Source organism: Theobroma umbraticum, unplaced genomic scaffold, assembly GCF_002168275.2.
Source record: "Theobroma umbraticum cultivar Fairchild unplaced genomic scaffold, ASM216827v3 scaffold_4.1, whole genome shotgun sequence".
Lineage (NCBI taxonomy): Eukaryota > Viridiplantae > Streptophyta > Magnoliopsida > Malvales > Malvaceae > Theobroma > Theobroma umbraticum.
Genome location: NW_018397258.1, coordinates 1,332,061 through 1,345,362, shown reverse-complemented (window position 1 = coordinate 1,345,362; position 13,302 = coordinate 1,332,061). Strand labels below are relative to the sequence as shown.

At 37.2% G+C, this 13,302-nt stretch overlaps 1 protein-coding gene across 8 annotated transcripts; it reads right to left on the bottom strand.

Annotated features, from left to right (window-relative positions):
* Positions 1-1,005: 1,005 nt before the first annotated feature.
* On the bottom strand, positions 1,006-12,900 carry MEE44 (Nucleotidyltransferase family protein). Of its 8 annotated transcripts, XM_089783179.1 has the most exons (20): positions 11,850-12,900; positions 10,766-11,305; positions 10,550-10,666; positions 8,483-10,465; positions 8,285-8,422; positions 7,901-8,083; positions 7,757-7,819; positions 7,136-7,207; positions 6,779-7,042; positions 6,141-6,260; positions 5,232-5,291; positions 4,561-4,601; positions 4,357-4,434; positions 4,189-4,273; positions 3,432-3,595; positions 3,219-3,334; positions 2,602-2,709; positions 2,482-2,497; positions 2,158-2,290; positions 1,598-2,040 (listed from the first exon to the last, which is right to left on the bottom strand). In XM_089783179.1, the coding sequence occupies exons 1-15, from the start codon at positions 12,732-12,734 to the stop codon at positions 3,470-3,472; spliced, it is 4,755 nt and encodes a 1,584-aa protein (XP_089639305.1). In that variant the 5' UTR covers positions 12,735-12,900; the 3' UTR covers positions 1,598-2,040; positions 2,158-2,290; positions 2,482-2,497; positions 2,602-2,709; positions 3,219-3,334; positions 3,432-3,469. The 8 variants fall into 8 exon arrangements, with proteins under 8 accessions (XP_089639303.1, XP_089639305.1, XP_089639306.1 ...); XM_089783180.1 differs by lacking the exons at positions 2,482-2,497; positions 2,602-2,709 and adding an exon at positions 2,950-2,998; XM_089783178.1 differs by having other exon boundaries at positions 2,482-2,709.
* Positions 12,901-13,302: the final 402 nt, after the last annotated feature.

Here is a 13,302-nt window from a genome sequence, read left to right as displayed (position 1 = left end):
AACCAAACATGCTGCCAGTGTTTTTTTTTATGTAAACAGTTTTTGCTCTCGATCTCGCGAACCCATTTCTCCTTTTGTTATTAATGTTTTTTGTTTAACTAGAGAGAGAGACTTTGGCTACCAATTAAACAATTTTAAAACTCTCTCTAAGTTGAGTGACTTGGTTAACCTCCCTTTCTAAAGCCAACCGACCCCAAATCCGGCCAAGGTTAGTGCTCCTGTCTCTTTCAAATGCTTTAGAATTGAAAACTGAACAATGTCTTCAATTTTTAGCGAGGCATCAATTTTAATTTAAAAATATTATCATCAACTATTGCAAGCAAGATGACATTAAAATGTGCCCTACTCACAATTATCTCTGCTTTTGAAGATGTTAGACCAAGGTGAATTAAATGTGGAATAAGTAATTATAGGTGATATTACACAGAGGCTGGATAAAGGTCCATCAAACAAGGGTTTCTGATGAATAGGGCAAAATTCAAAAATAAACAAGTTTATGATGAAATCATTGTCTACAATTAAACTACTATATATTTTTTTTCTTTTCTTCCATTGTTGGTGTATATTTCATGGCAAATTAACCCCACTTCAATGCAATCTAGACTCCCGTCCATTGACGAAAAAAATAAAAAATTGACCAGATGTGATTACTTGTTTACGTTAAATAAATATGATGTAAAAAGTTTCTCACATCTTGTGGACCATTCGGGTTCGTGCCGCAAGATCAGTATATGAAAGGGTCGGTCGGCAGATGTTGGAGGAAAATCACAATTGAACATGGGTAACAACTATGTTGGAGGAAAATCACGAGAACCAACCATCACTCCCAGAGGTGGGTTGCTATTAGTAATTTCAGCATCCTTATTATATATATATAGTTACTACTACTTTAGAGTTCAAACCTTTGCACTTTGCTATAACTTTTTCATTTTTCCCAATAACAACAACAATCTTTCAGGTGTTTTAATCATAATCCTGTCTCAAAGCGCACATCTCATTTTTTTCCCGTCCACAGAGAAAACCAGGAAGGACAAAATTGCTCAATCAAGTTCCATGCTGTAAATGCGTTTACCATTAATACATCATGCACCCTCCTCCTCCAAACAAAATATCAAGGAAGAGTCGACACTCACTATTACCATATATTAACATTTTTTGTAAATCTCTGTGTATATGTTGTGGCATTGGTCACTAAAATGAATCTCCCGACTACAAGCACAAGTTCCCATCTCATTGTCAACGCCATTAGTCAATCCTCTGGAGCTCTTGCGTCAGTTACGCTTCTTTTAATCCTCGTCCCGCTTACCGGGTGGCTTTGTCTAGCCCTCTGGATTATTTGCTTCTTCAGGGCTGCTAAAAATTGCTGTTCAGAATTGTTGATATGGTTTTACCATACTATTTTTCTTATGTTCCAAATATGGAAATCGCTATTGACTCGAAAATTGCTACTAAACAACTGCCGCTTGATGGAGGAACAAAGGAGACTGCCGATCTAAAATCTTACTTCTTCAGGTCCTCCATATCATTTTCATGTATCATCGCCTGTTAAAAAATCTCATAAGTGAAATTAATAAAGCAAATCCATCTTACACTTGGATTTGGGTCAATATATATATATATATATATATATATATGAGGTTTTAGTTTACAAAATTGTTGTTAAGTTATAATACTTAATGTAAATGAAGATACTATTGATTGGAGTCTTACTTCTCCCCATATCAAATGACAGCACAAACTTAGGGAGCACGACCATTATAATATTATATTTCAAGATAAACTCTGTATTTACTCCTTAGGAGCACGACCATTATACTAAGGAATTGCTATGGTCACAACATATTATTCGATGATACTCAGACCTCCCTTCAGATCATCTGTCAAATAGACGTAACTGCTGTATACTTGTCAGTAGAAACAACCAATTTTGATGCATTTTTGTCTTTCCCTTCTCCCTTTTGGTGGCAAACCTGCTACCAAGGTACAGGGTTGTTCATCCACGTAGGAGGCAAGCGAACACACTCCAGCCCTCTTAATTCTCTGCCACACAATCAAGCATGCATCCTTAATGACAGCAATAACCTGTAGCTTATAAGACAGAGAGCAATGGAAGAGCATGGGGAATAAAAGTCTATATAACAGAACATAATTGCATACCTTCATAATAATAACAGCATCTCATACAAACGAACTTGCAACGCTTTGTGCACTTCGAACTCGACAATCAGCTCAGCTCAAAATATGAACTTGGCAGACTATCTGTATTCTGTGCCACGTACGAGTTGACATCCTGAAATACAAAGGAAAATAAGAAATAAGGGAAACCCCTTTTTTATTCCAATTATTTGCTCAAAATGCACTAGATGATACAAAAATGGTATAAACTAAAAAATAGAAGCACTTATATAGTTATTCTTATCATATACTCCGTATAAACATCTAATGTGACAGAATATGCACCACAGCAAAATAAAGCAGCACCTGCAAAATAATAATTCTGGTAGGAGGGAGGGACAAAAAACTGTCATGCTCAAATTTGCCAGCATAATCAACTATAATTTCAGAAAAATGCAATAAGAATCAAGATATAACTTAAATTACCAAAAAGAGATCCATGGAGGAACTTGAATTGACAAGTACGAAATAATGAAAAAAGGCAGCCCAAACCGAAAGCATGGACATACTCCACAAGCAACCACCCTAGCTCCACTAAAAAACAAATGCATCAAAAGTTCAAACAAGGCTCGTAAAAGTATGATGTACACATTGTCATAACAATAGCAATGATACTAAAAGTTAGGCATATTCTAAGTTCCATTTAATTGAAATGTCACCAAGAAACATAAATTTAAAACGATCGCTTGATGTAGCATTGGATCTTTAACATTTTGATTATAAAGAATCTCCAAAAGAATAGTGCCTTCTTACATGATGTAGCATTTTTTTTACCATTAAACTGGATTGTCCTTCACTTGTAATGATCAATTGCAAGATTAAGCTGCAGTGCAACATGCCAAAAGTAGAGTACAGCCGTTTTATCTCCCACAAACACCATAAATTTCTCTTTACAGATCTAGATTTTCTTTTGAGAAGTTGCAAAAAAATTGATGCAAAGGAAAAATCTGCTTTTAAAAATTTCTCCTGAATAAGAAAAAAAATTCATTGAATCTCAAAGGAACAGAAAATTAAAATCAAAATCTCTATGAATTTTTTCCTACCTTCGAGTAGATCCCAGGGTTGGCATAACAGAAAAATGATCACCTTAGAGCCCATTCCCAAGAACTTTCAGTGAACAATCAAGTCCCAATGCTCCCATTGTGTGAAGACTTCAGCTCTACGTCAGTAATGTTTGTTAGCATAAGAATATTTCTGATAAGCCAAAATTATATATTTGCAACTAGGCAACATTATTATCATGGGCAAAAGCATACCTTCTGGACAGTGAAGATTTCCCAAACAACTAAAACCCCTATGATAAATTGATACTTGGGATGATTTTTTGAAGCATTCTGCATGGTGGGTTAAAACATGAATTGGTGTTACTTGATAGGCAGGTAAGCTCATTCTCCAGTATAGAATAGGCCTCTGAAAATGCCTGCATTACAAAATATTACATATATAAGACAAAACGGAGAAATGTCATGATCACACAAATTTTTCAGGAAAGCATCTTCTATTAATAGTTGTCATCCCATACTTTAAACAGTTAAAGATTAATGCTACCAGAAAGATTATGATCAATGAGATATGGCTTAACAATGTACCACAGTTGATATTAATATCTGTATATAGGTCAACAATTCCATAAGGTAGTAAGCTAGCCAAGGCTTTACTTGCTAAACGTGTCAATGGCTTCCCAAAACTTTTCTCTTGCTACTAGTTTCTAAAAGGCCATTATGTGCCTTACTTGCAAAGATAACCAAGCTGCAATCTACTAATTCTTTTTCTCAGAAGCAGGTAAAATAAGAATTGTTCTCTGTTCCTCCTCCTTAAAGCTATAGTAAAACTTAAATGAAACATTTTATTTATTATAAGCTGTATATCAAAAGTGAGTCAACATTTAGAAGCTAATTGAAGTTTATCATATAGTGGGTCAACAATAAATGTAAAGACACCAAAACGGCAGTAATCATGCCAGGGCCAGTTCCTTATCAAAAGCTAATAAATCAAATGAAATATCAGCCTGACCTTGATACACTGATGTATCCGAAAGCAATTTCTCCCCACATTATTTGTTGGAAAAAGAGGATCATCAATGTGTATAGGATCAATGCTACAAAAGAAGCATCAAATCATCAGCATCCAGTAGCATCCAAGTTATAAGCAGTTCCCAGCAAAAGAAAATATTACTATTACCTATAGCCTCTCTCTCTGTTTATATATACTCCACTTCCCTGCACAGAAATTTGCATTTGTCGGGGATCAAACACATTCCTGTACCACCAGATATATAAATAATAAATCATTAATGTTCATAAACATTTTACAGTAAAACATCAGTTGAGTAAATGTTTTCAACCACCATAGAAATGAAAACAACATTCAAGGCTTTTAACTCACCCAAAAAAGTAAAGAAAATCCATCAGAAGGCTTCCAAAGTTCTGCAAGAAACATTGAGTTCAAATTAGGCAAATGCTCTTGTTTATTGCAAGCAGCACAAAAGAGAAAAAGATAACACAAACAGAAAGAGAGAATAAAAAATTTCATGTCACTGAACCAAATCAAAGGTCAATATTCTTTCCATTAACATCATAAACCATACTGCAATTCTCTAATCAATCATCTAAACTTTCCAGTCGAGGATCTTTCTGTTCATCCCACCAAAGTTTTTCCCTCAAATTGATGGCAATCTTAAGTACAAAAAATACAAAATTCTGTAATAGCATGGTGTAGCATTAGGCATCAAGTAAGCTCTGAATTAAACATTCATAAAGTATATTTACATTTTCACCTCCCACGTGCAGATTAAACCACTTTAAAACAGCACTACAGGTTTAATCTCAAGATTATAATTCAATATATCAATGTTGAATCAAAGAACAATTTTCACCCTCACTAGAGAGAGCCATTTAAAACAGATACTTCAATCCCAATAGTAATAGCAACAGAAAATTTATAACAGTCTCCTCCAACAAAAGGAAAAATATCAAAGATAATTGAAAGTTATGAAAATGAGAATTCATCCAGTAAGAAATGAGAAAAACATAAAAACAGTTTAAGTGCTAAGTTACTTGGTTGATAGGCCGTCCAAGATGATGCTCATGCTGTAGCAAACGTGTAATAAGTAACACCTACAAGAAGCATGAAACCGCAAGAAAGTAACTACAAACCCAATGAATTCATTCACTGATAAATAAACTGTCCTGACCAGTGGCAGATTAAAGTGGAACTTCAGTAAACACATTAATATCTATGCAAAAATTAGCAGAATGCTATGAAGAATTCCAGTGTCCTCTTTTTTATTTATTTTCCAATGAAATATGTTGCTTGAACAATCCAAAAATGGAAGTCCACATTCATTTAAAAAAGGAAATTCACCTTCAGAATGTATGGCATATTAACTAAATTATAACTTACTAGGATATAAGTGACCAAGAAGCTTATGGTAACTGACAGCAAATTGAGGACTATAAAATCTTTTACTGAGCTAGGTACAAACAATATGGTATATCTGATTCCGGATTACTTGTATTGTCTCCAAATGCCTAAAACCATTCTGTCTTACACAGATTCCTTAAATCTTGCAGCTCAAAATTGAATGATAGAAAGTATTTGGGTAATGGGTCAAGTAGCTGGATCTAAAGCTACATTGAGCTTTATCAACTAGGCTGCTACCAAGCTTATGGCGAGTTTCATGTGATTAAATTTCAGAATTAGTGCATAGTGTTCATAGCTGCACAGTCAATGCTCCTCCAGCTTACAATTGTTAAGAAACTCAAAGTAAACCAAACAAACACAGCTAGAAGAGAGTTCTCTTAAACCTTAGACTATTTAGCTAGTCTGTAGGAAGATCTTCATCTTCACATGTAGTATGTAAATAGACTTGCAGATACATAAGCAGGACAGTTGAATCATAATTTTCAACTGTACTTGGTTAGAAACAACATCTCAGTTCATTTCTATGCCCAAACATTACTCACCAGGCAATATGAACTTAAGCCACCAGAGTAGGACTGATCCAGGCTACGATCTGCCAAGAACTGTTTTAGTACCAAAGCAAGAGGCGTAGCAGCTGGAAATTGCTCAGTCAGCTCCTTCACCTGCAAAGAACAAATTGAAATTGTATAAAATAATTTTAAAACAGAAATAAAGCAAAACACCTGAATCTAATATGTAGAAATATACAATTGAAATTATGAGACTCTAAAAGAGGAAATGCCCCAAAAAACAAATTTAGAAGAGGAAAACAGGAATGAACACCCTAAATCTCACATACCAACTATGTCCTAGAGGTACACACATTTGTCCCATACCTACATAAACTGCACTCTAAAATTTTAAGGACATCTAAGTCGGAAAACATTTGTAAAAGAAATGTGAAAAAAGCTTGTAACGCCACAGATGGTTACTCAATAATCTTATTCTAAATCCAACATGGACAAAAATAAGCCACTTCCTGATAACATCCTTCATCAGGCAATAGTTAAACAAATATTCTCCTCAATTTTCCAGGAAAGAGGCTATTATTTAGCAATAGAATCATGTCACAGGCTCCAAAGTTGGATGCAATCCAAAAGACTGGGGTTTATCGTGAAGTCAAATTCATGTAAAACATTACCAGTTCTGTAGTTTGGAGTCCTGTATGTGATGGAGACTTGAAACTGATGTCTAGACGAACTGATTTGACATCCTTCATATTACCATAACTTATTTTTGAGCACCTAGGTGAAGCAGAGTCTTCTAAGCCAACAGTATCAGAATGAGCATGGTTGCCATATTCAGCACTCTTCTCTATTTGCTCATCTGTTGGTGATTGTAGATTAGAGGCCGCAGAAGTGATTAGGTCATCAGGAACTTCTACCACAAGCATAATAATAGGAATCTGAATGCCAGAGAGATAACATTGTTAGAAAAGAGATGGAAAGAAAGAAGTAAAGCTAGAATGATGACAGAATCTAACAAGAAAAGGCATTACAGCTGTATTTTCCACAGTCTTCAGAGAATCATTCTTTACCCACTCCTGATTGGCAAGATACCTGGCAGCATGCTGGAAAACAAATGTAACAGTTTCAATCTTCTAAAACAGCTATGCCAAAATATCAGATAATGACAAGAATTTCCCAGAGGTATTTTGCAGGGGAAAAACAAGTCCACACACACAAGATTCAAGCAAGCCATACAGCAGTGCACCAACAACTAATTACAACAGCTGGAGGGGTATCATAAGTTATATTGCATATAGAAGGGAACAAGGGCAAATGCAAATGTTGCTGGTACATTAATCAGGAAGACCAAAACATCATTGTAAATAACAGGAACCTAATACTGTATAACAAAATCAAGTATTCCTAATTCAATGTCTACCACCTGGTAAGTACACCAGATTTATTGTAGCCTGTGAAACACTTCAAGGAATGTATAAATATGCCTTTTCTAAAGAAAAAGGGAGAAAGAGAATAACATGTGCTCAACATTTTTAGAAGAACACTATGATATTTCAATTTCTATTAACTCAAAAAATGCCTAATTTGAATTATCAAGAAAATGTGATGATAAGTGCAAACTACAGCACAACCAATTACAATAAAACTAATACCTGAAGACAAGTTTCTTTAATACCATTACGTCCTTCCAAAATCCCAGCTTCTTTGATGGGTTCCTAAAAACAATGTTTGCAGATGAGTTTCTTGCCATAAAGTATAAGCATATGATCAACAAAAACAACACATGAAGCGCTCACCAGATTCCTTACTGGAGGAAGACAAACCACAAGGTCTACATCACTTGTTGGAAGAGATAAGCCAGTTGCACTTGAACCAAAGACATTTGTCCTTGACCTAGGCCATAGGACTTGAAGAGACCTTGTAACCCGCTTGACAGCCCAATTAATGTATGGCTTACGAGCCATATTCTCGGCAGCAACCTTAAACATGAACACATCATACAACAGTCAGTAATGTTGCAGGGCCTGGTAAATAAATGCATAAACAACAGAAACCAAAAAATTCCTTGTGCAAAATATTGTTCAAGATCATGGAAACAATAAATTTGGAGGAAAAAACAGGATCAATCATTTGCTTTTTCCTTGTCTTCTTTATTTTCTAGGGACCAATAAACTACTTACCTGCTTGCAGAAAGATTCAATTTCATCATTAAGGAGGCTGTGTATTGAAGACAGAGATGCCTTTCGTGCTGGGCAGCTCTGTAACTCAGGTGGTTGCAGACGAAATGATACATCTGGCTGCAGAATAATCACAAAAATCTACGAAGTTAACACATAAACCATAACTTCGGATTGACATAATGCTGGTGCTATACTTACATGTTCCTGATCACGAGCCAGCTGAGACATTGCAATCAAATGGTCTTGCAGCAAAGCACCAGGGAGAGGATGGATCATTGGATGGGCTGAAAGACTCTTACTTCTCCAAGAAGGCCAAACAACTTCGGTACCATCCATGCGAACGCAAGCTTCCTCAAAGTTAGTTCCATCATGGTACAGACCTCTCATACCCCAATGTCTTGGGCTAGAGCTACCAGATCTAACCGTTGGAAAACCCCTCTGTTTCCTTGAGTCACTTACAGGAGATGGTGGTGGTGGACGTGGAGCTCGTGGAACACACAGCACAACTGGTGATGGGGGCCGTTTGATCCGAGGTTGCTCCCGCCTAGTGGGAGGAACACAGGGGCTCTTATGATCATGACCACGCTTAAAGTCAGACCTTGATCTCTCCCTTGATATGTTTGGAATGATTATAGGACGCAAAATAGGGTAAGGAAGTGCATCCCCTGTTTTCCCTTCAACATCACTAGATAAATTGGGCAAAGATCCAGAAGCTTCCTCCTCTGTTGCCACATCAGGTGTGGGTGATGGAGAATGCAGTACTTTGCCAGGCACTTCAGTTCCTGGCACAACATAACTAACTGCCTGGTGTCCAGGACCCAAAGGCTCAAAAGGGGAACAAAATGGAGCAGCAGTTGGAGAAGTCAAACCATTTGTACTATAAGATGAAGAAAAAGCAACCATGTCATCAACAGCCCTACTCATGTCTGCTTCATGCCAAGCCCATGAGCTATCATCAGAGCTAAGGGATGGAGGTCTAGAAAAACCCGTCCCTGGATGATCAGAAGGATTCCAATACATCACACCCCCACCAAAGTATTGATTATAATCTATACCAGAAACTGCATGCACCTCAAATTCTTCCTCTGATATCCAGTGGCTATCACATTCATCGGCGAGTTCTGCTGTATTTGCCAGATCTGGCAAGTCAAAGAAATCCCCAGAATACTTTCTCTCATCATCAAGGTTCTTTGTATTAAACTGGAAATTTTGAGAAGCAAAACTCTGCTGAAAAGCTGTCTGTCGCCTTGAGATAAATCCAGAGTCATAATTGCAAGTAATTGACGGCGTCAATCCAGAAGCACTACGAACCATAGGGGGCCAATCTAAACTCATTGGCATTCGGCGAGTTAAGATCCGACTGCACCCACTTTCAATCTGAGGATTTCTTGCCTGATGCATGGTGGGCACAAAAGGTTGGCGGATGTGATTGTGCCAATTGTGACCAACATCTAGGTGCAATCTATCAGTAGCAGCTGGAACATGTGAATTTATGGAAGGAAAATAAAAGGGAGCTACACTAGGCCACTCATATGAAAGGCATTGAGGAGAGCCTGTGGGTGCAGTATTATAAAGTTTTTTATCTTGCACCTGAATCACAGAAACTTCCTCTTTAACGTCTAGTGTATTCACTGATGCATCAGGAGAAGTCGAATTTTCCTGAATTTTACTTGCACTATGAGAATTTTGTATGTTGATGCCTTCACCAGTGAAAACACTATCAGATTCTGGCACAGGGATAATCGGAGGCAAAAGATTACATTCTACCCTACAATATGAATCCTCTTGTCCGGTAAGAATAAATTCATTCTCAGTTACATCTTTCGAGTAATCCTCTTGTCCAGTGGAACCATCCTCAGGATCTTGTACGTGCATGGCAATTCCCTCCCTGAAAGGCTGATTATCTGGTCTACTAGGACATGAATTTGATTCAAGGACGTTGCTCTGGCTTATTGTATCAGTTGGAATGCCCTGTATATTTAAATTATCCAATACACCATTGGAATTTGTTGCCTCATCTTGAAAAATAAAAGATGAAGTGGAAGCCTCTGTGACTGCCTTCTTGGAAGTTTTTACTTCAGTTATATCATTGATGCAAGAGCATTTGTATTTATTCTTTTCCTTCCGACTCTTCCTTGCAGCAGCTCGCCCTTTTCCACCAATCAATGATTGGGTATGTTCCTGATAACAGAGTACCAGTTATGCAACTATTTAAAATTTAAATAACTAACAAGAAAATACCATCCAAATGAAAAGCTGTGTGACCATTTCCATTTGTGACGGAGTTTTTCTGTTAACATCTTTCCCATGAGGTGTAACAGGCATCTTGCTGGACTCCTTCAAATCTGCTTTCTTATTATTAGTTGATACAGATTCAAGATCCTGACATATTACTAGAAACAATTAAAATGAAATTTCTCAACACATATAAATGAATGCAAAAACACATCTAGAAGGGTTTCAATATAAAGGAAAAAGTACCTTGAGAGGTTTTTCTGGCGGAAGGTCATCCACCTCTGTCTTCAGCACAGCATTTTGCTTTTTTATGTTTCGGGACCTGCCCTTTTTCTTGCGGCTACATGCACTGAACTTATCCTTGGATTTATCGGATGAAGAGTTAAAATTTCCTTCTCCGAGAAGTTCAAGTTTTGTGCAATCAAGTGAAATAACCATGAGAATGCCTCGCAGTTTTCTTAATATACTATCAGCAATGGTACTTATAGAACCTAATGCACTAAAAAACACCTTTCCCATATCACACTTATTATGATATGATCGCACTAAAGTAACAATATCCTGAAGCACAAATAAACTACTGAAGACATTGGTTAGGGAATTAGGTTTTCCAAAATGAGAACCTGCTGTAATAATTATGCCAAATTCTGCATCCTCCAGGCGTTTTGGGATGGTACCCTGCAGTGGTTCACCATAATTGTACCTCATTGGTTGTTCTGCTCCTGCACTGAAAAGCCACATTTCATCCTCTGAGGCACTACCTGCTGCATTCAGAACCTCAAGAATCTGGAAGCCCAAATTAAATAAAAAGTAAGCCTCATAGTTCACAAAATTTTCAAGGGTATTGAAAATAGATATTAATTGTCAAAAATTACAAATGATCCATGTGCGAGAAATCTTTAAAAATATTCTATATACATCACATTAGTAAATCAAACTAAAGAAAGATCCAAGCATAACACATTGGAGCAACACATACAAATTTATCCCTGTATACAAGATTACAGGTGAAGCCCCAACAAGATAAAAGAGGAAACTATAAAAGGAAGGTAGAACTACAATTTATGGTTCTTCTCAGCTCTCAGAACAAGTTTATATAATTAGTTTACCCTTAACCAGCCCACCATGTTTGAATCTCCTCTCTTTTAACAACAGAAATTACTCCAGAACTCAACCAAAACAGTAATTTTAGTCATTAATAACCAAATTAAAACAGGATTCATAATTCACAAAAATTCTCCTTTTGTTGACCATACCTAATAATGGCAATGTCATACAATAAAAAACATCATTAAAATGAGCATTGGGATAACAAAGTTCTAAACAATACCAGGGATTTAGCAGCTTTTCCAATAATTGCTGTCAATACTTTCCTCCTTGTTGCATCACCCAAATTTACCCACCAGTCCACGCATCCTTTCTTCCTCCAATACACATTTGCCGCTACCCCTGCGGCATTCACCTTCTCTTTCAACTTCACCCCTCTTCTCTTCACATTATGACTATTCAACCACGCTAACCTCAACGCCACCTCTAATCTATTTACCACAAAAGCCTCTATACTATAATACCCTTTTGATTTTAACCACTCTAATTCAATCCAATACGATCCCAACTCGCTCTCTTCCCCTCTCAGAAACGCACCGTTCGATACTTTATCCATGGTTTCAACAAACAGTTCCACATTTTCAACGAACCCTTCAGTCACCGTCATCGAATCGAGACTACTCACCGAACACGAACACTCGTCGATTTTTTCACCTTCTCTGGATCCGAACAACTGAACCGACTCGAAAACCCGACGTTCCGACACGTTGGACTCGGCAACCCTAGAGAGGAGGCCGCGTGATTGCTTGTAACAGAGGCCGGGGAGGAAGGGAGGATCACGTGAGGGAAGGTCGGGGAGAACAATGAAGAAGCCGTGGCCACGCGTACGGAGCTTCCCCAGCATTTGGATGAGGAGCTGGGTGAACTTGAAATCGACGGTGGTGAGGTAAGCTTGACGTTGATGGACGGTGAGAGCTGAGAACCATTTAAGGATTAAAGACCTCGGATTGTTGTTAGGGTTAGGGTTGGGATTTTGGGAGAGGGAATGGGAATGGTAGAGGGAGATATGAGAAGTAAGTGAGTCGATGACTTCGTTCTGAGCCATGAGCGAGTTGGTCGGCGATTTGGATAACTGTTTGCGAGGGAAATTAGGGTTTGATTGGGGCATTTCTTTTGGCTTTGTTTTTTAATTTTTTTTTTCTTGGTCCGTCTGCCTCGTCGGATTTTCTTCTGCAGCAGAAGAACAAGGAGCTTAGACAAGAATGTAGGAGAGAGGAAAATGGCGAAGACAAAGAGACGTTTGAGAGAGATTTGCGGGTAATGTTAAAACCAGGTATCCGGATCCGGTTTCTCACATGCGAATATGTTGCGGTGTCTTTTACTTTAACTGACTGCTGACTGCTGACTAGTAAATAAATTCCACGTCAGCACCTTTCCGCCGCATTTTGAGACATACTTACGAGAAAAGACATTAAATGGTTGGAATTTTGAAGACAAAGACAAAGATAATGATAAATAAAGTTTAAATAATCTTTTAATTGTAATAAAAATTTACTATTTTTAGACTTAATGCCCGAGCTTATGTAATAAAAAACTTCACATTTAATTAAATTATCATTTATTACGTAATCACATCAATTTATCCAATCATATTTTACATAAGAAGAAATAAATCGGTTGGTATGACATATAACAACCAATAAATTTTTATTATGATTAAGAATTTATTTGGATTT